At 34.6% G+C, this 27,581-nt stretch overlaps 1 protein-coding gene across 12 annotated transcripts; it reads right to left on the minus strand.

The window, feature by feature from the left end:
* Window positions 1-12,227: 12,227 nt before the first annotated feature.
* Window positions 12,228-22,047, minus strand: LOC108453396 (6-phosphofructo-2-kinase/fructose-2,6-bisphosphatase-like). Of its 12 annotated transcripts, XR_008285784.1 has the most exons (14): window positions 21,673-22,046; window positions 21,476-21,553; window positions 21,069-21,160; window positions 20,933-20,985; window positions 20,763-20,837; window positions 20,393-20,440; window positions 19,792-19,889; window positions 19,473-19,549; window positions 18,888-18,950; window positions 18,505-18,662; window positions 16,999-17,460; window positions 16,863-16,892; window positions 16,426-16,479; window positions 12,228-12,499 (listed from the first exon to the last, which is right to left on the minus strand). XR_008285784.1 is itself a non-coding variant. In XM_053030790.1 (10 exons), the coding sequence occupies exons 3-8, from the start codon at window positions 21,130-21,132 to the stop codon at window positions 19,486-19,488; spliced, it is 402 nt and encodes a 133-aa protein (XP_052886750.1). In that variant the 5' UTR covers window positions 21,133-21,160; window positions 21,476-21,553; window positions 21,673-22,043; the 3' UTR covers window positions 18,504-18,662; window positions 18,888-18,950; window positions 19,473-19,485. The 12 variants fall into 12 exon arrangements, 1 of the variants encoding a protein (XP_052886750.1); XR_008285785.1 differs by lacking the exon at window positions 16,863-16,892 and having other exon boundaries at window positions 16,893-17,460; window positions 21,673-22,047; XR_008285787.1 differs by lacking the exon at window positions 16,863-16,892 and having other exon boundaries at window positions 17,080-17,460.
* Between the last annotated feature and the right edge of the window lie 5,534 nt (window positions 22,048-27,581).

The raw sequence follows: 27,581 nt of genomic DNA on the forward strand, positions 1-27,581 counted from the left end.
GTGGATAGTTTTGTTATGAACAGTAAATAATTGTTTTGATATGTTTAAGCCTTGATTATAGTTGTGTTGGAAGCTTAATTGTGCCATGTTAAATTCCATTGAAACTGTGTATGTGAGTATGCAAATAAGGGTGGCAAATGGCTTGGTAAATAGCCATTTCCTTGGCCACATGGGCAGAGGCACAGCTGTGTGTCTCAGCCGTGTGAAGGACACGATCCCGAGATACACGCGTGTGACTTAGCCGTGTGACCCCAAATTGTGCATGACATCATAAATAGAGAGTTACACAGGCTGAGGACACAGGCGTGTCCCAAGCCACAAGAGCGTGTGACTCTCCAAAGTACGAAAATTTTCTAAGTGTGGTAAAAGTTCCAAAAGTTTTCGGTTTAGTCCCGAACCACTCCCAACATATGTTTTAGACCTCGTGCACCCGTATAAGGGACAATATGCATGTGACTGGATGAATTTGATTTGGACCGAATTTTATGGCCCGATTTGTATGAATGTTTATGTTTAAGTCTGGTAACGCCTCGAACCCTGTCCCGGCGTCTGATACGGGTAAGGGGTGTTACATTGTGTCCCTTCCAAGCTACCTTAAAGCCTTATTTATATACATAACATTTACTAAATTTGACTTTAACCACTCAACACATAATTAAAAGTTAATAAAAAAATAAAATCAGATTTTTTTCTAATTTTGGCTTTTACAAAGTCAAAAGAATCTGATGACTCCTTGGCTATTTCCAAATTTTTTATTTGGCCTCACTTTATTAATTGTGTTGTAAATTGGTCCTTTTCTGCTTGTTTTTGACTCATAGTATTCCAATTGCATCCCTGACAATATTAAAACATAAAATCACTAATTTAGCAGGGATCAATTCAAAAATTAACCGAATTAAACACAAAAAGTCACTCAAATTAACATGTTATCAATTTTCCCTACTTAGCTCATGCTTATCCTCAAGCATGTTGTACTTTCAAACATTAGAAATTATTCTACAATTTATTAGAAATCGAGCCTCTTTTCTGCATCTATTATAATAGACCATTTTCAGTAAAATCGAAATAGTAGTTTTGGGACCACAAATATGAAATCAAAATATTTATTTTATTATTATTTTAATGTTTACAGTATGTTAGCAAGGTTGTATAAAAATATCGTTAAGAAATTTTGACATTTGCATGCTTAATTTAGTGAAAAGGACTAAATCAAAAAAAGTGCAAAATTAGAGTTCTATAAGTTAAAGGTACTAAATGGCTATAAAATTAAATAGTTAAGGGATTTATGTGGTAATTATACCATTGTTATTATGAGTGGAAACTTATGGACATTAAACATGTGATTTCAAAGGTTAATTAATAAGATTAAAATTGTACTTAAATAAATAACTTAAAATAAAATATAGTAAAAGGAAGTATCATCTTCTGATAAACCGTAATTTTTACATATTTTTATCCCATGCTAAGCACATTTATGGATGACTTCTCCTTAGATTTGGTGAATTCGATGCTCCTAATCCTTTAATTTCATGTTTTATACTTATGTGAGCATAGGAGAGTAAAAAGAGCGAGAAACGAGCCAAAAACGGAGAAAATGGGCCAACGTTGGAAATCAACACAGCCTGGACTTCCCTACATGGGTATACCACACGGCCGTGTCTATTCAACAGACTCTAACATGGTTTAAAGCACTCGAAAACGGGCATGTCCCTGTCGGCCCCAAGTCTAGTTCTAATCGGAAAAGGGCACTTTGGAGGGCTTTGAGGCATTCTAAAGCCTATTTAAACACACTAGAGGAGGACAAAAGGAGAGACATTGAGTAGGAGGCAAGGAATTACTCGAAGAAAGCTGATTGATCCATCTCAGAAGCCGGATTCTCCTTCAAGACTGAAGATCTCCCTTCAATTTCCTTCGAGATTTTTAGGTTTCTTTATGTTTTGTTATTATTATTCTTCTGAGATGTTTTCTTTTACACTTATGAACTAAAAACCCCTAAATACCTAAGGGGAATGAAACCTAAGACGGATCTTGTTATTATTTTCTTAATTATATGATAAATATTTGACTTGTTCTTAATTATGAGTTCTTAATTCTTGCTTTAATATTCCAGGATATTGATTCAAGTATTGATGTGCTTATTCAGAGGAGCAAAAGTCCCTATCTAAGAGTAAACCTAGCATAATTAAGCGAAGTTGATTGCACCCCTAGACATAGTGCGACATAATTTTGTCGAATTAGGGTGAAACCTAATAAGAGAATCCATAGATCGAGTTAATGCAACACTAGGGGTTTTAATTAGAAAGAGATTTCAATTAATCAACCTAGGGTTAGACGTTGTTAGTATTGAGAGAGATAATAGTATAAATTAGGGATTTCTACGGATCAAGTCAAGTGAATAAATCGTCTGATTCAGAGTCAAATAACAAGTGAAGTCTAGGTGGATTTTTCCTTAGGTATTGTCCAAATCAATCAGTTTTTCCCAAAAGTATTTCCCCGACTTCCCTCCTGTGCGTTCTTAGTTTAGTTAATTAATTTAGATAAAACCAACCCCTTTATTTTTAGGCTAGATAATAAAAAGAGAGTTAATACTAGTACTTTTAGTTCTGTGGGCTCGACATTCTGGTCTTGCTATAAACTTTACTAATGTTCGATAGGTGCGCTTGCTTTCATCGTGATAATAGTTAGTTTTCAAGTACGATCAATCATAAATTTAAAACTTATCGCGATTTGACGATCATCATCTTCCAAAATGAGCTTCACCACTGAAATTAGGGTAGAAAGAAGCCATAGCCAAGCTTGAATATTCGGCTACATTAATCTCTTGCATGTAAGTACAATTTCATTTCATTTTTTAATAATTTTTATGTTTTTGGAGTCTTTGTAGCTTAATCTAGCTAGCCAAGGGACTAATTTGTGAAACCGTTAAAGTATTAGGGTTTTACCATTGATGAATGTGTATGTGTTTTGATGTTTGATGGTAGAAAATAAATAGTTGTTGTTAGATAAACAAGTTTTGTAAAGTGATTTTGGTTGAAAATGTCAAATAGGGATTAAATTGACAAATGTGAAAATTATGTGGTAAATGTGTGAAATAATGAAATGTATGGACTGCTATGGGTCTATATAGAATTCGGCTAGCATGGTTGTAGGTTAAATTGCATGAATTTGCATTTTTATGAGCTAGGGACTAAATTGTAAAGTAGTCAAATGTTTAGGGGCAAAATGGTAATTTTGCCAAAATATGAAATTGGATTGAATTGAATTGAATAAATATTAAAGTGGTTAGATTTGATTATAAAGATCAAGAAAAGTCATGTTCGGAATTAAATTGAAGGAAAAACAAATTAGTGAATTGATTGGTAGATTTTCTCCATACTAATTTGAGGTAAGTTCGTATGTTTATAATCATTAAATAATTGTGTTTTAAATGCTTTAATATTGCATTCTTGACGAATATGATTTCACAGATATACTTGACGAAGATTTGGCAACGTATGATATCCCGGTTGAACCTTAGGAATAGGTAGGATACAAATGACATGTCATTAAGGGTTACCGTGTTTTGGGTTCTGGTCTCGTACATTCTACCGGTGGCTGAGTTTTCCAGCATGTGTTGCAGTTACTCGTTAGCTTGTGTGAGCAACATCGTGTAGCTACGTCTTGACCCTCAGCTTGTATGAATAGACCTAGTGATAACTCGAGAGTGAGCATATATATATGAGATAGGGATGGTTTCGACCATGTATTGGCGCTTAGTGTGCAAGATTCTTGAGTATCCAAAATTATTCCAAATCGTTCAGCAGGCATAGTGATGTTACGAAAGTTCATGAATTCAATATAAACCAGTACAGGTAAGTACACGAATCATGTGAGAATTGAATCTATAAGATTTTTGATTTCATGTCTAACTTTGTGGATGAATATATGTTAGGCTTGTGGATCAAATTGAGTTGCTTTATACTTTGTTTAATTACTTATATTATGATTAAATGGTAAGTTGAGTTTTATGCTATACGAACTTACTAAGCTTAATTGCTTACTCTATTAATTTTTCTGTGTTTAATAGAGTTTCGATAGCTTGCTCGAATTGGAAGTTTTTAGAGATCGCGTCACACTATCAAACTCTCACTTTGGTACTTTGTACTTATTATATTTTGGTTAAATGGCATGTATAGGTGTCCTAGTTGATGTGGCCTATATGTCTCATGTTGTTTTGGTTATGTGTTTAGCCATGTGATTTGGCTTATTTTGGTATACTTGGTTAAGTAAATATGTATAAATGATATTTTGGTATGTGGTGTATAGTTGCTTGGTGAATGCCTTAATTGTGTATTGTTATTTTAAGTATCATTGGTTGAAATTGAGAATGTATTCACATGCATATATGAAATTGACTATTTGGTAGTTTTTTTTTTTTTGGAGGTGACTTTGGCATGTTTTAAAATGATCATTTTGAATATCCTATGAACTTAGGGTTGTTGGTAATGAAATTGTATGATATAGACTTGTTTGTGATTAGTTTGAATGCCTATTGATGATATGGTCATATGTTTTTTGGTATGTGTAGATTAGTATCACTTTGGGTAAGAAATAAGGCTTGGAAAATGGCCTATTTTTGTCCACATGGGTGTGTGTCTCAACCGTATGTGACACACAGTCAAGTGACACGGCTGTGTGTCCCCTGATACTTCTTTAGAAATCAAGTCAGTAGCTTCACACAGCCTAGCACATGAACGTGTGGCTTGGCCGTGTGGCACAAGTCAGTATACCCTCAAGTTTTCACACGGCCTAGGACACGGCCTGGCACACGGGTGTTGGAGGCCATTTCGATAGGTACACGGCTTGACACACGGGTGTGTGGCCTAGCCGTGTGACCCAAGTCAGTGAGTTACACGGGGTCAGACATGGGCTGGGACACGGCCATGTGATCCCATTTTGAATGTCCACATGGCCTATGACACGGGCATGTCTCTTAGACGTGTGAGATACACACCCTGGTCACACGGGCGTGTGTCCCCTGCACTTGAAGATTTTCCAAGTTTTTCTAAAAAATTTCTTAAGTACTCGATTTAGTCCCGAACCACTTCTAATGCTTGTTTTAAGCCCCAAGGGCTCGTGTTAGAGACTATATGACTGAATATGAATGACTTTTGTTTAGATATGAGAATTGAATATGAAATGTATGATTGTTTTAGAGATAATTCGGGTAATGCTTTGTAACCCTACTCTGGTGACGGATACGGGTTAGGAGTGTTACATCCATAATCAATACAAACAGCATAGGCAAAAATAAATAAATGCTCAAAATATATAGTTTGAACAAGAAGTGTCATAAAATTGAAATATGTGAACTAAATAATTTCACTAAATTGAGTTTCAATCCAAAATTTGCAAGGTATTATTAATTAATCATGCATTAGTAAAAATTTTGGACATAGTCAAACCTTTTTACGCGAACTAGGATGACAACCCAAGCACCTTATCCTGGCTACTTAGTTTAAACAGTCTTTTTTGGGGGCTTGATTAACTAAATGTTTGTAAGTTTTCGATTTATCACTCAAACCTTTTTACGCGATATAAGATGACAACCCAAGGACCTCACCCTGGTTACTAAATTTGGTCACATTTTCGAAACTTTCACTCACAACTTGAGCCTTTATTAATTTATTCATTTTATTTATTTATTTATTTATAAGCAAATATTTTTCAAACAATCAATTGTCATGAAAAATCTGGTTACATATATCAATTTTACAACATACATGTCGATTAATCTAGATACTTGAACACTTTAATTCAAAAATTACCCAATTGTCCAAATTGACTAAGTAATAAGATTAGAGGCTTAATGTCAAATAAACTATCGAATAAATCTAGCATAAGATTGAACATATGCAAAAGAGAAACATGCAGCAAAAATCATGCATATTTACCATTTTACTTACCATTTCAACCCCTCACTTAATCTATGCTTGTCCTCAAGCATGTTTTATATGCAATAAAAGATAGTCACCCAAATAATAAGTAAAAAGAAAATTTAAGAATACTCCCATGTGTCTTTTAATGTTGTTGTCGATGTTGGAGGTAACGACTTTGCAGGAAGTTAAGGATTGTGGAGACTTGGGTTTCCATTGTTCCAAGTCGAGCTTCGATCCGGCTTAAACGTGCCTCCACAAATAAATATTGCTCTTCTTGCTCCCTAGTAGTGAAGTGTGGACGTTGGCGAAAGACCATATTTTCACGAGTAGTTCGTGTACCTAGAGGAACAAAATAACATGCAGTAGGGGGGCCAGCAAACAAACCCATAGAAACCAAGCAATATTTATCTAGGCTATCCATAATATATGCACATGTTAAGGACGAGAAATTGACTTCAGAGGGAAAAAGTCGAAAGGTTAAATTTGTAATATATGACCCACGTATTAGTGGATGCTTACATTACAAAACAACATGAAAGTTTAATGCAAACCAATATCCTAAATTAACTTTAAATCCAGAATGCATACATCACAAAAAGAAAAACAATTTAGTTTTACTTAAAACAGATGATGAATCATTTTGACCTGAAAAACTAAAGGCTAAAAATTGATGAATATATCTCAAAGCGGGTGCATGCACCAATAAGTCCTCAGAGGTCTTTAGATTACAAAGTTGATTTCTATAATGAGTTAAAGCACAATAAACATCTTGAGCATTAAAGTTACTTGGAATATGTAACAGAGCAGTATGATAGGAATTGGTTTGAATATTGTTAGGATCGACGAAACCCATGTCAATGTTAAATTCAGAAATTGACATCCTAATGTCCTTACCAAGTAACCGAAAACAAATAATGCTTTGTGTTTCAATAGTTCGTAATGCATTAATATTTAAGCTAAATGTGGTGTAGAATTCATAAATCAATTCATAATATCCACTACATGACATACTTGCAAATGAGCTCCAACCAATAGCATCAAAATAGCCAATCACAGTATCACGAATATTTAACAGATCAAAAGTGTAAAGATCAATTAGCTTACAGACTGAGAGCGGACATTGTCGAATGTCGTCATATCTTACGCGATGATCTAAGGTCAAAAGGTTTAGAAATCCTGGTAATCATCATTCAATGGGAAAAATATTTGCACGACCTCTTCTATTATGTTGACCATCTCGTGATGGTCAAACATTTTCATTGGGTGAGTTGGCTGGTGGACTTGAATTTCCAGTAGCGTCAGTACTACTGTGTGGAGGTATCGTTGGCTTATGTGTCGATGATCGACGGGCTCAAGTGGTGGACGATTTTGTTTGACGCTAACCAACACAGTCGTTTCTAGTCAAAGGACCTTTGACATAGTCATTAGAAGTCCCATCCTCATTCGAATGACTTGCATAATATGTTAGTAAAGGTAAAATATGTTGTGAGTTAGGAATCGACCTTTCGGGAGTAGCAAGGCTACTATTTGTATATTCTGTTTTGATCAAAGGTAAGCTTCATAGGCGACGATTCCTAGTAGGCGTGGTTGTTCATCTTGTAGGTGGTGGAGAAGGTTCTAAGTCATCAAAGTCTAAATCGACTACTAGAGGCACTAAGAATTGGTTTCCTCCACGATTGAGTGAGGCTAGAATATTATCTACTATTTGGTTCTGAGTTCGAACCATGGTTTTCATGTAGGTTGAAAGAACAAATGGCTCTGGCGGTGAATGGAAGCATCAATGCGGTTTGGGTCAATTTTTTTGAAAGGTGGTGCTGGGGGTTTCAGGTATTACGTTGGTTAATATGGTAGGAAGGGTGGTTTGGGGGTTTGGTGCTTATGAAGGAAAAGAAAAAATAGAAGAGGTGGTGTTGTGAAAGGGAGGAGCGGTGATGCGAGAGTGTAGATCGATGATAGGAGAAGCGGAGAGGCTATAGCAACGAGGTGGCGTCCAAGTTCGACGAAGGCGAATGGAGGGAGAGGAAGAACGACGGTGCTTCACGAAGTAGCATTCAATGTCGATAAAAGCGGTGAGACCACAGTGACTCGTGAGGTCCATACTCGACGATGATGGTGTACATTGATGGTACTCGAAGACGATGGCAAGGTGAAGTGGCAACGGTGAGGTTTGATGTTTAGGGTTTTTTTTTTAGAAGATAAAGAAAAGGGGTTTGGGGTTTAGGTGTTTATTTTTTCTCTTTCTTTCTTGTGGCTGGTTTGGGCCTTCTTGTCCATTTCTTTTTTTTTTCTCTTTGGGCTAGCTAGGTCGTTCGGCCCAATTTCTTTTCTTTTTTTTTCTTTTCTCCTCTTGGGCTTGTTTGGGTGTTGGGTTTATTTTGGGTTTATTGTGTGGTTTTTTTTTCTTTGGATTGGTATTTAGGTATGGGATAGATAGGCTAAGTGGACTTGGGTTTGGAATTACTATTTGGATTAAGGGTGATGGGTTTTGTTTGTAGGTAAATAATTTTCAGTATTTAGCAAGTCGTGCCTACACCACCATCAGTACTCGATTTTCAAAAAAATTCACAACCTCTATTACGTTCCTAAAAATATCAAATCAACTAGATTAAATCAAATTTTATTTATTTATAACCTAAATCTTACTAAAACTCAAAATTAAATAAATGAAAATTACTTTGGTTTGCCTCCTAAAAAGTGCTTTTGTTTAACGTCGTTAGTTCGACGACCTGGAAATTTATTCATCCGGCTCTTTGAGGACTAATTCCTCAACCATGTGGACTTGAAAATTTTTATAGAAAGGCTTTAACCGTTGTCCATTAACCTTGAAATTTTTTTTGGATTCTTCACTATTAACCTCTATTGCACTATGTGGAAATACATGAGTAATAACAAAAGGCCCTACTTAGTTTGGAGCTTACCTGCAAAAATTCTTAGTATAGGGTCATAAAGTAATACTTTCTGCCCTACCAAACTATTTACGGGTTATCTTTTGATCATGGTATGCCTTGATGTTATCCTTATAAATTTGGGAACTTTCATACACTTCTCATCAAATTTCCTCAAGCTCCTGAATATGTAACTTACGATTCTTCTGTAACTTACGATTCTTACCTGCAGCTTCCAACTCCATGTTGCATTTTTTGACCACCCAAAACACTTTATGTTCAAGTTCTACAGGAAGATGACACGGTTTACCAGAAATTAGTCAATAAGAAGACATATCTATAGGTCATTTCTAAGCTATACGGTAAGCCCACAATGTATTATTTAGTGACAACCTCCAATCTCTCCTATATGGCTTAACGGTCTTCTCCAAAATCAACTTGATTTCTTGATTCGACAATTCTGCTTGACTGTTTGATTAAGGGTTATAAGCTGTAGCAACTCGTTGCACTACCTCCTATGTAACAACCCATTTTTCAGTGAAATCAGAATAGTAGTTTCGGGACCACAAATCCGATCAAAAAATAAAATTTATTTTTATTTTATTACAAGATATGTAATATGTTGGAAATGTCATGTGAAAATCCCGATAAGAAAATTTTATCGATTATGTGTTTAATTAGGGAAATGACTAAATCACATAAAATGTAAAAGTTGAATTCTAGTAGCTATAAGGATTAAATAGCTATGGAATTCAAAATAGAGGTCATTATATGGTAATTAGACCATTAAAGAAAAGTATGTACATTTTTGGTGACTCATCCATGGAAAAATTAGAAAAGAGTAAGGAATAAATTGGAAATTGAAATAACTAATTAATTAAAAAGATGATAAAAGATATCATCTTATTATTTTTGTCACTTCAACCCCAAAACTATATGGAAACCCTAGAAGAGAGAGAAGAAACTTTCAAGGCTTAATTGGGTAAGTTTCTTTGTCCCGTTTTTAGTATTGAAACCGGGATAGCTTAAACTATCTATTTGAGGGATTAATTTAAAAAGTTGTCAACGTACGGAAAATGGATCATGGATGTATATGCCGAAAATTAGAAATTTAAGGTAGAAAATAAAAGATTGTTAACAGATTAATGATAAACTGTAATTTATACATATTTTTACCCCATGCCTAACGCATTTATGGATGGTTTCTCCTTAGATTTGGTGAATTCGATGCTCCTAATCCTTTAATTTCATGTTTTATACTTAGGAGAGCATAGGAGAGTAAAAAGAGCGAGAAACGGGCTGAAAACGGAGAAAATGGACCCACATGGGAAAACAACACGGCCTGGACTTCCTCACAAGGGCATGTCACACGGCCGTGTCAATTTGGCAGGATCGAAGCACGACTTACACGGGTAGATCACACGCCTGTGCCCATTTAACAGCCTTGACCACAGCCTTCAACAATCGCACACGGGCGTGTCCCTGCCTAACCTAAGTTTAGTCAAATTCAAAAAAGGCCAATTTTGAGGGCTCTTAGGCATTCCAAAGCCTATTTAAACACTTGAGGGGGGACTTAGGAAGGGGGATGTAGAGTAAGAAGCAAGGAATTACTCAAGGAAAGCCGATTGATCCATCTCAAGAGCCGGATTCATCATCAAGACTGGATATCTCCCTTCAAGTTCCTTCAGGAGTTTTGGGCTTTCTTATGTTTTGTTATCTTTATGCTTTTGAGATGTTTTCTTTCTTAAGTATGAACTAAACCCCTAAATACCTAAGGGAAATGTAACGTAAGACACATCTTGTTATTATTATCTGAATTGTATGATGAATATTTGACTTGTTCTTAATTATGTGTTCTTAATTCTTGTTTTGATATTCCAGGATATTGATTCAAGTTAAGCTTTTATTCAGAGGAGGAATAGACCCTGTCTAAGAGAAAATTTTTCATAATTAAGCGGAGTTGATTACGCGCCTAGAGATAGGATGACAAGATTTTGCCGGATTAAGGTGAAACCTAATAAGGGATTCCATAGATCGAGTTAATGCAATTCTATGGTGTTAATTAGAAAGAGATTTCAATTATTCAACCTAGGGTTAGACGTTATTAGTCTCGAGAGAGATAATAATATAACTTAGGGATTTCTACGGATCAAGTCAAATGAATAAATTGTCTGATTCAGAGTCAAATAACAAGTGAAGTCTAGGTGGATTTGTCCTTAGGTATTGTCTCAATCAATCGAATTTTCCCAAAAGTATTTTCCCAAGTTTTTCTTTCTGTGCATTCTTAGTTAGTAATTAGTTTAGACAACCAAAACTCTTAAATTTTAGGCTAGATAATAAAAAGGAAGTGAATACTAGTACTCGTAGTTCCTTTGGGTTCAATAATCTGGTCTTGCTGAACTATACTACTGTTCGATAGGTACACTTGCCTTAATTGTGATAATAAGTTAGTCTCAAGAACATTTCATTTATAAATCTTTAAAACCTGTTACGAATATCACGTATCAATTAACAACTTTTACAAAGTTATTTTTGATGAAAACATGATTTAGGGACTAAAATGTAAACTTGTGAAATTGAAGAAAAATGTTGAATTTTTATGAATATTGTAACACCCCACACCTGTACCCTACGCCGGGACAAAATACAAGGCGTTACCTACCTTGAACACATATGTTCCTACGTTTCTGAATCATCAAGACCTGGTCAAATTTAAAACTTTGTCTAAACTTCTTCAATATGGCCTACAAGACTCAAACATTTGTTTAAAGACCAACCGGGACCAATTTGGGTCCTTCAATGAACTCTGAAAAATAACACTAGACACAGGGGCACACGCCCTTGTGGGAGGGCCAACACGCCCATGTGACCAATTCGACATGGTTGTGCTGTTGGCCCGTGTGGCTCACACTAGCATACAGGGACACGTCCGTGTTCTTTACCCACGTGGAAATTTCAATTTCGAACCTAAAGAGGTTTTCACATGGCATGGCACACACCCATGTCCATGTCCTATGTCCCTTACACAACCATGACATGCCCGTGTCTTAGCCCGTGTGCCTAGACATTATGTTTCTGACGTTAGTAATTCTTAAGGGTCACACGGCAAAGGCACATGCCCGTGTGCTAGGCCGTGTCCTTTACATGGCTAAGACACACGGCCGTGTCTCTGCCTGTGTGTTTACTACCATGCATACTAACTTGCAAATTTTACGTGCATGGGATGCATGACTGGATCGCACGCCCGTGGGGCATACCATGTGTCACACACGGCCTAGACAAATGCCCGTGTGTCTACCCGTGTAGGCAAAAATAAGGCTATCTACCAAGCCTCTTTGCACCCTTACTCAGATAACCTACACAAAATCAATCAACACTAATACAAGAATGATCCACATAACTAAAACAGCCACAATAGACAACATTTTTCATATGCAATATACTCATCCATTAAAATAACATCTTTTATGTATATATAAAAAAATGAGTATTAGCCCTCATTCAAGGCTTTATACAAAATAAAGGGTTCTAGTCCAAGCCAACACATTTAGCCAATTCTCAATGACACAAAACATTAAAGCCTCAGCCCTATACATGCCATACTTAAAACAAGTAATCTAACTATACCGACTGCTTCGGCTGATAGTGTGATCGTTGGCTCCGACGTCCGTTGGTCCTCGAGCTATTTAGGCAGCACTATAAGAAAATGGAAATGAGAGGAAGTAAGCACAAAGATTAGGAAGTTACATGCAATAAATATAACAGAAATTCTACCATTGATCAACATGCTCATGATACAAGAGAAGGCATAAGCACGACTTACTCATCACTATCCATTACAAATCATAAATCATATTTTGAGCTCACATCTCATACATACTAAATCAGTACCTGTACCACTCACAAAAAGTTTATACTTCTCTCATTAACTTAAACCATAACTCTCACCATTGAACCATTTGGAACACTACCGGATAATCAATAAGCCTCGAACATGGGGTAAAATGCTGATGTTATGTCCCAGACATGATCTCACATTGGCTCATGTCTCGAGTTGATGCCATGTCCTAGACATGGTCTTACACTGACTATCATCATCGAGGCCGACGCCATGTCTCAGACATGGTCTTACACTAGCTCTCACATATACGTGCCGATGTCATGTCCCAGACATGGTCTTACACTGACACATCTCGTACCCAATGCATGTCCCAGACATGTCCTACACTGGCTTACGTCTAGAGGCCGATGCATGTCCCAGACATGTCCTACACTAGCTCTCGTCTAGATGCAGATGCCATGTCCCAAACATGGTCTTACACTGGCTCATAATAACCCATACGTCATGGAATGAATATCTGATTTATTTCCTATGGTTCAAACGGGAGATTCCATTATCTCAATTATCATCATGCATTCTCAATTCCACAATCAAGCAATTCATGCTATAGAAATCCAAAAACGTATAATAACAATGTAGTTGTATTATTTACATACAACTTACCTTGAATTACAAGATATGACAATTAGTCGGTCTAATCTACTTGCTTGGCCTTCCCCCGATCTAGGTTCGGATTTTGAATTCCTTGATCTATAATAATAAAATTCACTTGTTTTTTCAGCCCCTTAATCTAGACACTCGAAAAATTCAATATTGGGCAAAATGTCCATTTTGCCCCTAAACTTTCACAAAATGACTATTTTACCCCTATGCTCTAAAATTGATTTTTATCTAATTTCTTCATATCATAATCCTAGCCAAACCCTTTTTACTCTTATAGCAATCCAAAATTTTCACTATTTCACACATTTATCACTTATTTTACAACTTATGCAAAATGGTCCTTAGTTAGGGTTTCCATGAAAACTTCTTCATAAAAGTTGTTTATTACACATCTAATACTCATATCCTTTCACAAAATTTCAGAAAAATACATGAATACTCTCATGTTAAAACCCTATACTTTCAACCATTTTACAAAATGGTCCCCTCATTTGAAAGCTCATGCTTCAAGGGGTCCAAGAATGTAAAAATCATCAAGAAAACTATCAAAATCACTTACTTGAGAGAGTTATAAGTTGATGAAACTTTCAAGCTTCCCAAGTGCCTCTAATGGATGATAGTTTTGTGGGAATAAAGAAAAAGTAAAGAAAATGAAGGTAAATTTTTATTTTATTCAATCTATTCACTTAAGTCACCAACCCACCTAATTTCTTTGACTTTTCTATCTCCATGTCCCTATGGCGGGTCATGCTATTCTAAAGGGTCTAATTGCCCTTTAAAGACCTCCAATTTAGGTTCTCTAGCTATTTTACACCCTTAGCTATCAAAATAAGACTTTTGCACTTTATGCGATTTAGTCCTTTTTCGTAGTTAAGCTCATAAACGCTAAAATTACTTCACTAAATTTTTCATGCACTAATATAAACATGTTATAACTCTAAAATGATAATAAAATACTTTCTCCGACTTCGGATTGGTGGTCTCAACACCACTGCTCTAACTAAGACCAAAATCGGGCTGTTACAAATACATGTGCTGTAAATTTTGTAATGGGATTTTAGTTACGCTTTAAATAGGGAGTAAGTTGCATAAGTTTCATTTTTCGAGCCTAGGGACGAAATTAGAGTTTATGGAAAAGTTAAGGGTAAAATGGTAATTTTTCCTAGGCGTAAATTGAGTTCAAATAAATATGAAATATGAAAAATTGATGATTAAAGCTATTTATATAGATTCAGACAACACAAATTTGAGGTTAGACCGAGGAAAAAAAAAGGTTTCGAATTAGTAAATTTTATACGCGAATAAGTGTCGAGGTAAGTTCATGTAACTTAATCGAGTATGTAATTATGTTAATTGAATGTTATGCTTGTATGTAATGTGACTTATATTGAAATGAATTACTTCAATGCTATAATGGACAATTTAATACATGCTTGAAATGGTGAAAAAGGGGTTAAGTCTTGATTGAATATTGAATTCCGATGAATATATATGCTTCCCAAAATGGATAAGGTCCTGCATTTGTTGCAAACGGGTTTTAGATTGGACGAGTAATCCTATTGACCTCATTATAGAAAGGATTTGGCCCGGATGGGTAATCCTGATATAATACCTCTAGAGTATACGTTATGATTAAGGTTTAGCCTGGACTAGTAATCCTAATTAAGCTCTTCTAAGCATACGTTATATAAAGGATTTAGCCTGGACTGGTAATCCTGTTATACGATATATAGCTCGAGAGTGTATTCCTTGATTAAGTGCCCTAATGGGTACTCTTGAATAAGAATTGACGGATTATTAAATCGTACACCTTCAGTGTACTACTTGAACATCCATCAGAATTTCAATGATTCAATGGACACGACTCTTGAAATGGTATGAGAATTATGAGATGAAATGATAATGACTTGAAAAAATATTGCATGACGAGCTCATCTATGTTTACTTGATTGACATGAAGATTTGGTGACTAACATATTTGATTGAATGCGTGTGGTTAGGCAATTTTTCTAATGGATAGAAAAACATGATATTGTATGCTTAGATTTAATAAACGGGATTGGTAAGTTTAGTTTCCGTTATACAAACTTACTAAGCATGTAATGCTTACTCCGTTTTATTTTCCCTGTTTTATAGTGCTCGGAAGCTCGTGCAGGTTGGAGATCATTGGAGCATCATCACACTATCAACTTGTTATTTTTGGGTATACATATAGTAGAATCATTTTGGTATAATAGCATGTATAAGACAACTTGACCATTAGTGGCTTGAAAATGATGTTTGTAATCTAGCCATTGGAATGGCTAGTAATGGTTGTTTTGATATACTTGTAACGTCATGGTATAGCATATATATATATATATATATATATATATATATATATATATGTTAAGTAGTTGATCAAATCATGTTTAACACATGGATTGAACCAAGGTAAGATTGTAAACATGTATGCATGCAATGATATGCCATGTTGAAGGATGAAAATTGCTTAATTTGAATTCTTGAATTGGTTGATATTTGGATGTGTTTTAGTGTAGGAATATGGTAAATTTGGGTGACAAATGAGGCTAGGAAATGACTTTCTATTGTCCACACAAGCAGACACACGGGCGTGTGTCTAGACCGTGTGTGACACACGGCCTGGTAACACAGGTGTGTGTCTTGGCCGTGTGAAACCTGCACTTAATTTCAAATTAAATTAATTAACCACATAGCCTAGCACAGCCTAGCACACGGGCATGTGGCATGACCGTGTGCACAAGTCAAAGAGTCACACAGGGTCAAACACGGCCTGTACCACGGGTGTGTCCTAGCGTTACACGGGCATATCCCTTGGACCACACGGGCGTGTGAGCCCTGCACCTTGGAAAATTTTTGTAATTTCACGAAAAAATTTTAGAGCTCCCGATTAAGTCCCGACTCTATTCTAATGCTCGTATTATGGCTCGAGGGTCCAATTAAGGGACGTTTTGTATGATCTTGGGTAATGAATAGTAATTTACATAAATTATTGTAAAATGTTCTAAAAGTTTCGGTAATACTTCGAAACCCTATTCCGACAACGGATATGGGTTAGGGGTGTTACATCATATTTTTTCAAGAGTGTGTCGATTACCTTATTGCAAAAATGCGTTCCCAATCTCTGATCAATGCTTGCAGTGTGCCAAATCTGAAAAAAATATAATTCTTTAGAGAATCAATTACTGTTTTTGCATCAGCATGAAGAGTGGCTTTTGCTTCCACCCACTTTGACACATAGTCAACTGCAAGTAAAATATAAACGTTACCGTATGATGAGACAAAAGGTCTCATAAAATTGATGCCCCATATATAAAATATTTCACAGACATGTATAGAAGTTAAAGGCATTTTATTTTTTTGGCTCAAGTTTCCTACTCTTTGGCACATTTTGCATGTTTTACAAAACAAATATGCATCACAAAAAATATGTGGCTAATATAGTCCACATTCAAGTACTTTATGCGCAATTCGTTTATGTCCAAAATGTCCACCACATGCGTAAGAATGACAAAAAGATAGAATCAATTTTACCTCAATTTCTGCAACGCAACATTGAATTACCTGATCGGAGCAGTGTTTAAAAGGTAGGGGTCATCCCATACATAGTATCGTGATTCACGTTTGATCTTATCTTTTTCAGATCGCAATAAGTTTGAAAAGACTATACCTATAGTAAGGTAATTCACCATGTCTTCGCACCAAGGGAAAACCGTTTGAGCAACAAGTAGACTTTCATCCGGAAAATCACCTTTAAGTAGTGTGACATCCTTCCAAGGAGGCATTCGGCTTAGATGGTCAGCTACCAAATTTTTGCGTCCTTTCTTATCCTTTATTCCGTGATTGAACTTTTGCTTCCTTTTTCCTGATCAAATATTTAAGAGCTGTATGGTCAGAGAAAACAACAATCTTAGTCCCTAATAAATATGAATGAAAATTTTCCAAAGCAAAGACTATAGCTAGAAAAAAATTTTTGGTGGTCGAGTAATTGCTTTGGGCAACATCCAATGTCTTAGACGCATAGGAGATAACATGTGGTTCTTTCTTTCTCGATTCTTTGCCCAATGACTGCTCCTATGCTATGGTCACTTGCATCGCACATTATTTCGAAAGGACAGTTCCAATTTGGTGGCTGAACAATGGGCGCCAAAATAAGCTTATGTTAGAGCGTGTCAAACGCATCCCTACATGATCAGTCAAACTCGAACTCTTTATCCTTCTATAGGACATTACAAAGCAATTGCACAAGTTAATGAACCGTCTGTAGAAACTTGCATGACCAAGGAAAGAATTACTGCAGCAAAATTGACTTTTAGCGGCATTTTTTAAGGTCTTTAGCGGCACTTAAATAGTTTTAGCGGCGCTTGTAAAAGTGCCGAAAAAACGCCGCTATAGATGGCGCCACTAAAGTTTGCGGCGTTTATTTGAAAAAACGCCACTAAAGATCATGACCTTTAGCGGCGCTTTTTCCACAAACGCCGCTAAAGATCATGACCTTTAGCGGCGCTTTTCTCAAAAACGCCGCTAAAAGTCATGAAATTAAAAAATATATTATAAAATATTATAAAGGTCATGAAAATATAAAAAATTAAAATTCACTATCAAATTAAATTTTCTATTAAAACTTTAACTTTAAAACTAAATACAAAATTAATGATTTTAAATTTAGAATTTAAAATAATAAATTAATAACACAATTAAAATCCAAAAGTTAGAACTCAAGTTATCTTAAATATTAAAATAAAAATAAAAATTTAGAATCAAAACTAAAATAAATAATAAAAATTAGATTAAATATAAAGATATCAATAAAATAAGATATTATCATGAAGTTCCTTAAATGAAATAAGGGCTTAATTCCATGTGAAATATCAATATTGATTATTTAAATTGATTAACTAAGTCAAAATTGCAATTTGTGTTTTTCTTCTTTCAACTCAAATAAAAATAAAATGTTGAAACAAAACAATTAAATAAAAATTATAAAAATTACTTGACACGAGATTATTATTAAGTATATGCAAATATGCAAGTAGACGATTACAAAATAGGGTGTAGCTTTTGATCAACTAATTAGTTGATCCTACTGCAAGTTCTATCTATAATCTGCTTAACTAACATAAAAATATAAGACACTCTAATACTTTTTTGCACATAAAATATCTAAAAGTCACACCTGAATTCGGATTCATAGCACATACGGTGTCAACTGCATGTTATCATCCTTATTCGCTGCTGCAATGCCTCCCACAAGCATTCGTAGAGGTTGGAGCTAGTCATTATGTGCCTCCTGTAAATTGTTCTTGGACCGCAATCTAGTGTAGTTGGTTTTTCCTGTTCCATTTGCCACCAGTCAAAACATAAAAGAGCTATTCATGATTTTGCATATGCTGTTTTACTAGAATCATGATTAACAAATGTACATGTGATGTATCTATCAAAAGTGTGAAGAATTATACCTCTGTTAACATATCAATATATACTTCATTCAGCAGCCAGAATGGGCTAGAATGTGAAAGAAAGGATGTATAAGTTACTTTCTTGTGGTTTCCCACTAACCTTTGGAAATCCATCAATTGGACTTGCTGTCAGAATTGTTCTCTGTAGGGTGCTGGTCCATATCTAGATAACAACAAAATCACAAAAAAATAAATAATGCGTATACATATTCTGCATCGTAAAGCTTGATAAAGTTTCAGTAATGTATGCCTATTTCAAGTACGGAGGCTGCAAAATATATAACATCTAAAGAAATAGTATCCCATAACATCTATACAATTTGATTTACTCAAACCAGGATGCCAATTGATAAATAAAAAAAAAAACAGATGATACCAAAATGTAGATCTTTGACATATACTCAATTGATCTACACTTTGCATGCATTTTCTTTTGCTTTTTTTTTCTTTTTTGAATTTAGATTAATAAACTACCAAATGACACTATCTCAAGCAAAAGAAATAATAGCCAACATGGGATAACTCCACTTTTCAAGTACATAAAGCAGGCTTCCAAATGTAAAGAAGGACCAGGACATGGAACGGGGAAGGAATGTAAAATTGATGCAATTGAATTTTGAAAGAAGTGATTAACTTTGCTTGGTATAAATGTAAACAAATAAGTATTGACCAAGGTGAAGCTTACAGAAGTAGTCCTTTCAGATCAGTCGCTTCACAACAAAGTTTGCGAGTTTCTTCATATAAATTTCTCCGGTATCACTGCTGCAACAGGAAAAGAAATTTCCTGGTAAGTTAAAACTGGATACTGGCATATGCTAATCCAGCAAGCACAATGAAATCAGAACAATAATATCAAATATAAGAGGATCTCTCTCCTGACAGGAAATTAAACAAATATTGATTACATAAGTCTTCTGATAAAAGTATATCATGAAGAAAAGAAAGATGAAAACAAATTCCAACCACCTGTTATATAATGCCATCAAAATAATATAAAAGGCTACCTCAATACACTGTCACCACCAATTCTGCCTCTAACATTATCACGACTCTCTCCATGCCTGGTAAGTAGTATTGGGCGAGGTGTCAGATGTGTATTAACCTGCAAATCATAATATGAAAATTGTAAATGTAAACATTTAAATCAAGTATCACTCCAGAAATGGTAGATGCTAAGATTTCATTGAAGGTTCAGATGCCTTCTTAGAGAAAAAAAAGGGCACTTCTGAGATGAGTAATCGTCACAAAAGATACATATAGAATAATTAATGTAACAGGTGTAGAATCTGAATGTTACAAGTCTTAAGCTTCCTTCCATATCTTGCAACATAACGCAGACAAAAGTGCAGTTCCTAATGTTTTCAGATATAATTTCACCCAGACTTGATATGTTAATCATGATTTAAGCCATATCAAGAAGAAAAAAGAATACTTAAGAGACTCCAAATTTTTCAAAGCTCTAATTTATAAAAAGAGTTGTCGTTCCTTCAACCAAAAAAAGTTTTGCATCCAATATAACAAACACAAGGAACTGAGAAAAGGGACTTAATAAGTAAACTTTATAATGTGATATAATTGAAGCTCATTTCTTATTGTACACCATACCAAGAAGAAGACGATTCGTCTAGGAAGATAGCCACTGATGTTGTTAACCTGAACCCAATTAAAACATGCAAAATCTTAGATCATATTGCAAAGCCATTAAATCATCTAAGAAGTTGAGAAAGAGAAGGGGTAAACATTTAAGAATTAATACTTTAAGGAAATAAGAAACAAAAGATATGATAGAAAAAGCTTTGAGAACAACAAACCCATTATAATGACAACTTTCTCCATATATTGCAGAAACTACTTTTAACTAAAAGTACAACAATACAGACTAGTTACACCATGTTATGGCCACAATGAACATTGATCCCACATGCATATGCATGAAGCACAAAAGCCATATAAAAGAAGGAGATTTGAACTTAACTTGTATTTGTCCACCATGCCCACTAGCCATATCAATCATTTTGATGTAAGACCCTTCATCAACTGGTTCATAAACCTAGTAACAATAAGCACAATGGTACACCTTAGAATGGTAATCTGCATCCGAAGCAACATGTTAACGAAGAACTACAAAAGCAATTCAGGAACTACCTTTTCGTAATTAGCTAACCGGGTTGTAAAGTCTTGTAATCCAGCTTCGAAATCTGGCCCGCAAAACTAGATTGATAAGCAAGTTTAGAACTTTTCATCTGAGCAAGAAGTAAAAGGTTATTGATAATAGCCTTACTCTTCTGCATAGTCAGGACTTTGTTGAATTTTAGGGTGAATATTTCTTTCAATAATCTTTTCATCGTTGCATATTGTTTCTAGAAAAATAATCTACAATCAAAAGCAAAGATAAACGTATTAGAAAATCAAAACTAGATATATTTCATTCTGGCTTAATTTATTATATCATTAAGCAATACATCACATGTACATTTGTTAATCATGATTCTAGTAAAACAGCATATGCAAAATCATGAATAGCACACAATATGTGTCCCCTATTAGGTCCAAAATACAAATCAACACAAAATTCCAACAGGAAATATATTATTATTAACCATTCTTCCATTGCTCTCTATTTTACATATTTCCAGTCAAACAAAGATTTAGCCCAGAAGAAAAAAAGGGGAAAGACTGATGACTTACATAGTAATCTCTAGATCGACCTCTGAACTCTTGAGCGAACAAATCCACTATTGTTTTACCTTCCCATCGTTTATTAGCCTATGCCAAATCAACAATTAAAATCGCAATTTTTTATTAGATAAGCAGAATTAGGGTTTAATTAGGGGTTTTAAAAAACTTGCTAACAACTGAAATCAGGAAAAAGAAAGAAAACTAACATGAGAGACGAACTCAAAGTAGTAAGGTCGTACATGGCGCTTCCCATTTAATTTACCGTTGTGAAAAATATAACCTCGTGTCTGAGCAGGATGAGCAGGCGACGGCGACGCAGCAGAGAGGTTAGTCGAGGGCGATGCAACAGGTGGTCCGGTCGGCGTCTTCGGTGGCAAATGGGTTGGGAACTTGGGGATGAAAATTTAGGGATTAAAGGAGAAGAGATGGAATGAGGGAAATTTTGTTAAGGGGAAAAAGAACAGCTATCGGGAGCGAATAAATTGGATGAAACTAAAATGACGGAGTTTTGGTTAAAAAAATTTGACAGTTGTGGCGTTTTAAAAAAAAACGCCCCTAAAGTGATCTATTGCAGTGTTTATATGCTAGCGCCGCTAACTTCTTAAAATTATTGCAAAAATCAATTAAACCCATTCAAATTAAAATAAAATTTTATTAATAAATTACTGTTGCACATTACATATATAATAACAAAATTAGTTTATATAATTTTATAAAATCATATTTATTATTTTCATATAAAATATTATTTTGATAAAAATAAAAAGATCTTTTATCATTAATAATATTATGTGATATTAAGTTAATCATCGAAATTATGCGTATATACTAAAATAATTAAATATTACAAAATTTTATTAATACAAGCATTATTCTTTTAAGTATGGTCCGTATTAGTTGTTTAGATTTTTATATAAATGGCATCTTGGTTATTACATCAAATTTTATTAATTTTGTTACATAAAAATTCAATGAGTGTGCCATATTCTAGTATGATTATTTTACTTTCTTAATTCAAAACATCCATTGTTTGAATCGACTTTTAAATAAAATTAATTGTAATTTTATAATTTATATCAATTTGAGTGCAATAATTGTTTGTCTATATAAATTAAATATTAAAAATATTTTAGTTGAATCATATAAATAGAAAGAAAAATTATAATTATAGTTATTTTTATTAAGTTGGCGTTATGGGTTAATCAAGTATATTAATTCAATTGTGAAATTATTAATTTACCCTCTCACATATAAATTAAATTATAAGAATGTATTTATTTATCTATATATAATAAAAATTGAAACACAATTAACTTTATGATTATAACCAAAATAACAATTAATTTTATATAAACTTTTAAATTAATTTTTATATAAACTTTTAACAAATATACGAGTTAAATAATATCTTTTAGCATAGGAGTGTTAAATCTTAAAAAGAAAAATAATTCTCTTAACATACTTTAACAAATTGAATACTAAACCATTTAATCTGTAAAAGCTAAAATATGAGATAAGTATTTGTACTTTTCGTAAAATTAAAATTTAGTCATTATATTTCTATTCTTAAGAATTTAATTCCTCTATGTTTCAAATTTCTGAATTTAAGTTTAATTTAACATTAGCAGCGTTTATAACCTAGCACCACTAAAAATGCACAAATTACGGCGTTTAGGGTTTTAAGGGTTATAGTTTAGTGTTTAGGGCTTGTTAGGGTTTAGGGGTTTACTATTTTAGGGGTTATAGATTAATGTTTTATTTTTTTCTTTGGGGCTTAGGATTTTAGGTGTTATATAACTTTTAGTGGCGTTTTACTAAAAGCGCCGCTAATGCTCTGGTCTTTAGCGGCGTTTTACCAAAAGCGTCGCTAATGCTCTGGTCTTTAGCGGCATTTTACCAAAAGCGCCGCTAGTGCTCTGGTCTTTAGCGGCGTTTTAACAAAAGCGTAGCTAATGCTCTGGTCTTTAGCGGCGTTTTACCAGAAGCGCCGCTAATGCTCTGTTTTTAGCGGCGTTTTAACAAAAAACACCGCTATTGCTCTGTGTTTTACAATTTTGCGGCGTTTTTTGATAAAACGCCGCTAAAGCCCTATTTTTCTGTAGTGAATGAATCTCCGTTACAGTTGTGGGGTATGGAAGTGAGTTAATAATGTCAATTTTTACTTTATCAATAGAAATTCTCTAAGTATAAATGATATGACCTAGAAATGATATGATATGACCTTTATCCACCATAAAATGAAACTTTTCATAATTTAAAATAAGGTAAAATTCTAGGCAACTTTCCAAAATTTTTGCAATATTTGACAAACACAGCTCAAAAGACTTACCATACACAATAAAGTTATCCATGAACACCTCAATTATTTTCTTAACATAGTCAGAAAATATACTTACCATACACCTTTGAAATGTGGCTGGTACATTGCAAAGGCCGATCGACATTTGTTTGCAAGCGAATGTGTCGAATGGACACATGAACGTCGTCTTCTCTTGATCCCCGATGCCACTGGAATCTGGAAGAAACCTAAGTAACCATCAAGAAAACAATAATGAGATTTCCCAGCTAAACGTTCTAACATCTGGTCAATAAAAGGACGTGGAAAACGATCTGTCTGAGTTTCAAAATTCAACTTCCTATAATCAATGCAAACTCTCCACCCGTTTTGAACCCTGGTGGGAACCATCTCACCTATCGAATTCTCAATTACAGTCATGCTAGTTTTTTCAGTACTACATGGACTGGGCTGATCCAATTACTTTTAGAAATGGGATAGTTCATCCCAGCATCAAGTAACTTTTGAACTTCTTTCCTTACCACTTCCATCATGGGCGGATTGAGATGCCTTTAAGCCTCTCTTTTGGGAATAGCATTCTCTACAACTTGAATTTTGTTCATGTAAGTCATGGGACTCAAACCCTTAATGCCGGCTATCGTCCATCCAATTACCACTTTATAATCTCTAAGAACTCATACCCAGTTTTCATCTTCTACCTTCCAGAGTTTACTCGAGATTATTACCGGTAAGGTATTTTCTTTGTGTAACACCCCTCACTCGTATTCAATGCAAGAATAGGGTTACGGAGCATTATTAAACTTATGAAACAATTAAACAACCATTTAGCATACATAACATCATTTCATACATTCATCATTCAAACTCAATCAATTTTTCCCTAATACAAGCCTATGAGGCCCTAAACATACATTAAGAGTGGTTCGGGACTAAACTGAAAACTTAAGAAACTTTAGCGAACTTGGAAAATTTTTCTCAAAATAGGGGAGACATACCCATGTGACCAGGCCGTGTGTCTTACACAGCCATCAAACACTCCCATGTCACAAGCCGTATGGACATTCGAAATGGGAGCACATGGCTGTGTCCCAACTCGTGTCCTACCCCATGTAACTCTCTGACTTGGGTAACACGACCAACACACACACCCGTGTGGCTAGCCCGTGTGCCCTAAAAATGGCCACACACACTCGTGTGCCAGGCCGTGTGCTAGGCCATGCCAAACCTATAGGGTTTACTGACTTATGCCACACGGCCAAGTCACACGCCCGTGTCTGAGGCCGTGTAGAGCATACTAACTTGATTTCTAAAACCACACTAGGGGATACACGGCCGTGTAACACAACCGTCTGTTGCACACGGCTAAGACACACGCCCATGTCTCTGGCCGTGTGGACAAAAAAAAGCTATTTACCAAGCCATTTAGCCACCCCAATTGGTACACACTTTCACCTACACATATGGCACCAAAATAAAACATAATATGCAATCCAAAACAACCAAATCAAGCCTAAATTCTACCATTTCAATACTAACCAAATCAAGGCACATACATACCACAATATGCTATCTCAAATTCATACCATTTCTTATTTTCCCAAACCAACAAAATGACCATTCACAAATGTGCATTATCATACATCATCTACAAGCACATAGCTTTGCAATTACCAATCATTTTACATCTATTATACCAACTATCAATAACATTGCAAACTAAACTCAATCACTCAATATGAACATATGCACAATTTTATATACATATCCAAGCTAGCCAAATTAAGCCAAGTCTCATGGCTATATGTACAGACCAAAAATAGTCATTCATAAGCCATCTGAAATGGCAAAACTCACTACCAAGATACATATCAAAATGACCAAAATCCTATACATGCCATATGACCAAACCATAAGTTCAAAAGTACCAAAGTGATGGTTGGATACTATGACGTAGTCTCCGACGATCCCCGAATCCGAGCTAGCTTTGAAATCACTATAAAACATTAGAAAAATAAACAAAGTAAATAGCTTAGTAAGCTCGTATGAAATAAACTCAACAAATCATAAATACACAATTCATCAATTTGAACTTGTTAATTCATAATTCATAAATACTAATAAACCTTCCACATGCTTAATCATATATTTATATGCAAACTTCATAACTTCTTCAATTTAAAGCTGGTATCATTCATATTCATACCTGATCTAATCTGTAACAAATTCATACCCAAATGGAAATATGTCGAATACTTAAATTCTCACACACTAAGTGTCAATACATAGCCAAAGCTATTTTAATCTCGCACACTAAGTGCCTTACATAGCCAAAGCTATCTTGAATCGCACACTAAGTGCCATACATTGCTGAAGCTATCTTGAATCGCACACTAAGTGCCATACATAGCCGAAGCTATCTTGAATCATACACTAAGTGGCATACATAGTCGAATTGTCATCAATTATGACCGTAGACTTGTATATACAATTTATACAATATCAAAGCATTTCAAGCGTAATTATAACAATGCTTATTGCATACGAACTTACCTTAGATGTGTAAACGATGAAATAAGTCGTTTAGTCGATAGCTTTTGTTTTTTCCCAATCCTGATCTGAATTCCATTTTACTTGATCTATATATATTCAAAATTAACTCATTTAATCAACTATTTATTCAATTCAATCCAAAATATACATTAGGGCTATATTACACATTTGCCCATAAACTTTCACATTTTTCACAATTTACTCCTTATTACAAAAAATCACAAATTAATGAAATTCCAATTATTCCCATGCTAGCCAAATTGCCATAATGCCTCTAGCAGCCAATAATTTTTATTTATTTCACATTTTAACCACTAATTTTACACATTTCTCAATATAATCCCTATTTTACATTTTCACTAAAAATCACTTCATAAAACTTTTTTAACTATCAACAACTATTCAAAATCTATCATCAAACTTCAAAACTCATACATATTCATCAATGGCATCATTCAAAATCTTTAACAGTTTTGTAAAATAGTCCCTGGGCTAACTAGTACTAGATGTAACGATCACAAAAATATAGAAATCATTAAAAACCAAGTCAAAAATCATACCTCAATTGATGGAGGAAGAATTAAAAGATGATTATTTTATTTTGGTTTTCTTTCATTAACCTTATTTAATAATTTACATATTTAACCTTAATTTATAAACATATAATTCATTTAATGGATGTCCATACTTGTCCACTAACTTTTCAAATGGTTTAATTTAAGGCCACCATATTTAAAAACCAAAGCTATTTGACACTTTAAACTAATAGAACATGCATTTTACACTTTACGCGATTTAGTCCTTTTTAACAAATTGATCAACCAACTGATAAAATTTCTTCACGAACTTTCACACATACATACCATCATGCCATAAACATTTAAAATAATATTAAAATAATTTTGCGACCTTGGATTTGTGGTCCCAAAACCACTATTCTAATTTGACTAAAAACGGGCTGTTACACTTTGCCTAGAAAAACATACTTCAAATGGTCCGGAAGTGGTTTGAGTTCCAACTCTGGAGCCTGCAAAACAGATGGTAAAAGCTTAGTTTGTGAAGGATACAATTCAAAAATTTTTCCTAAATTTTTTCGTAATTGCGATGCCTTCACATGAGCCACTGTTTCGCCAACAGACTCTTCAAAGGTTATCCACTCTTCTAGTTCTTCCATGGCATCAAAGTCTAGATTTCTGCAAAGAACAATTCATAGTTCATCCTCGTTATTGTATTCTACATGTAATTCAATTAAAGGATCAATTATATCAA

The sequence above is a fragment of the Gossypium arboreum genome, chromosome 7 (genome assembly GCF_025698485.1).
Source record: "Gossypium arboreum isolate Shixiya-1 chromosome 7, ASM2569848v2, whole genome shotgun sequence".
Taxonomy (NCBI): Eukaryota; Viridiplantae; Streptophyta; class Magnoliopsida; order Malvales; family Malvaceae; genus Gossypium; species Gossypium arboreum.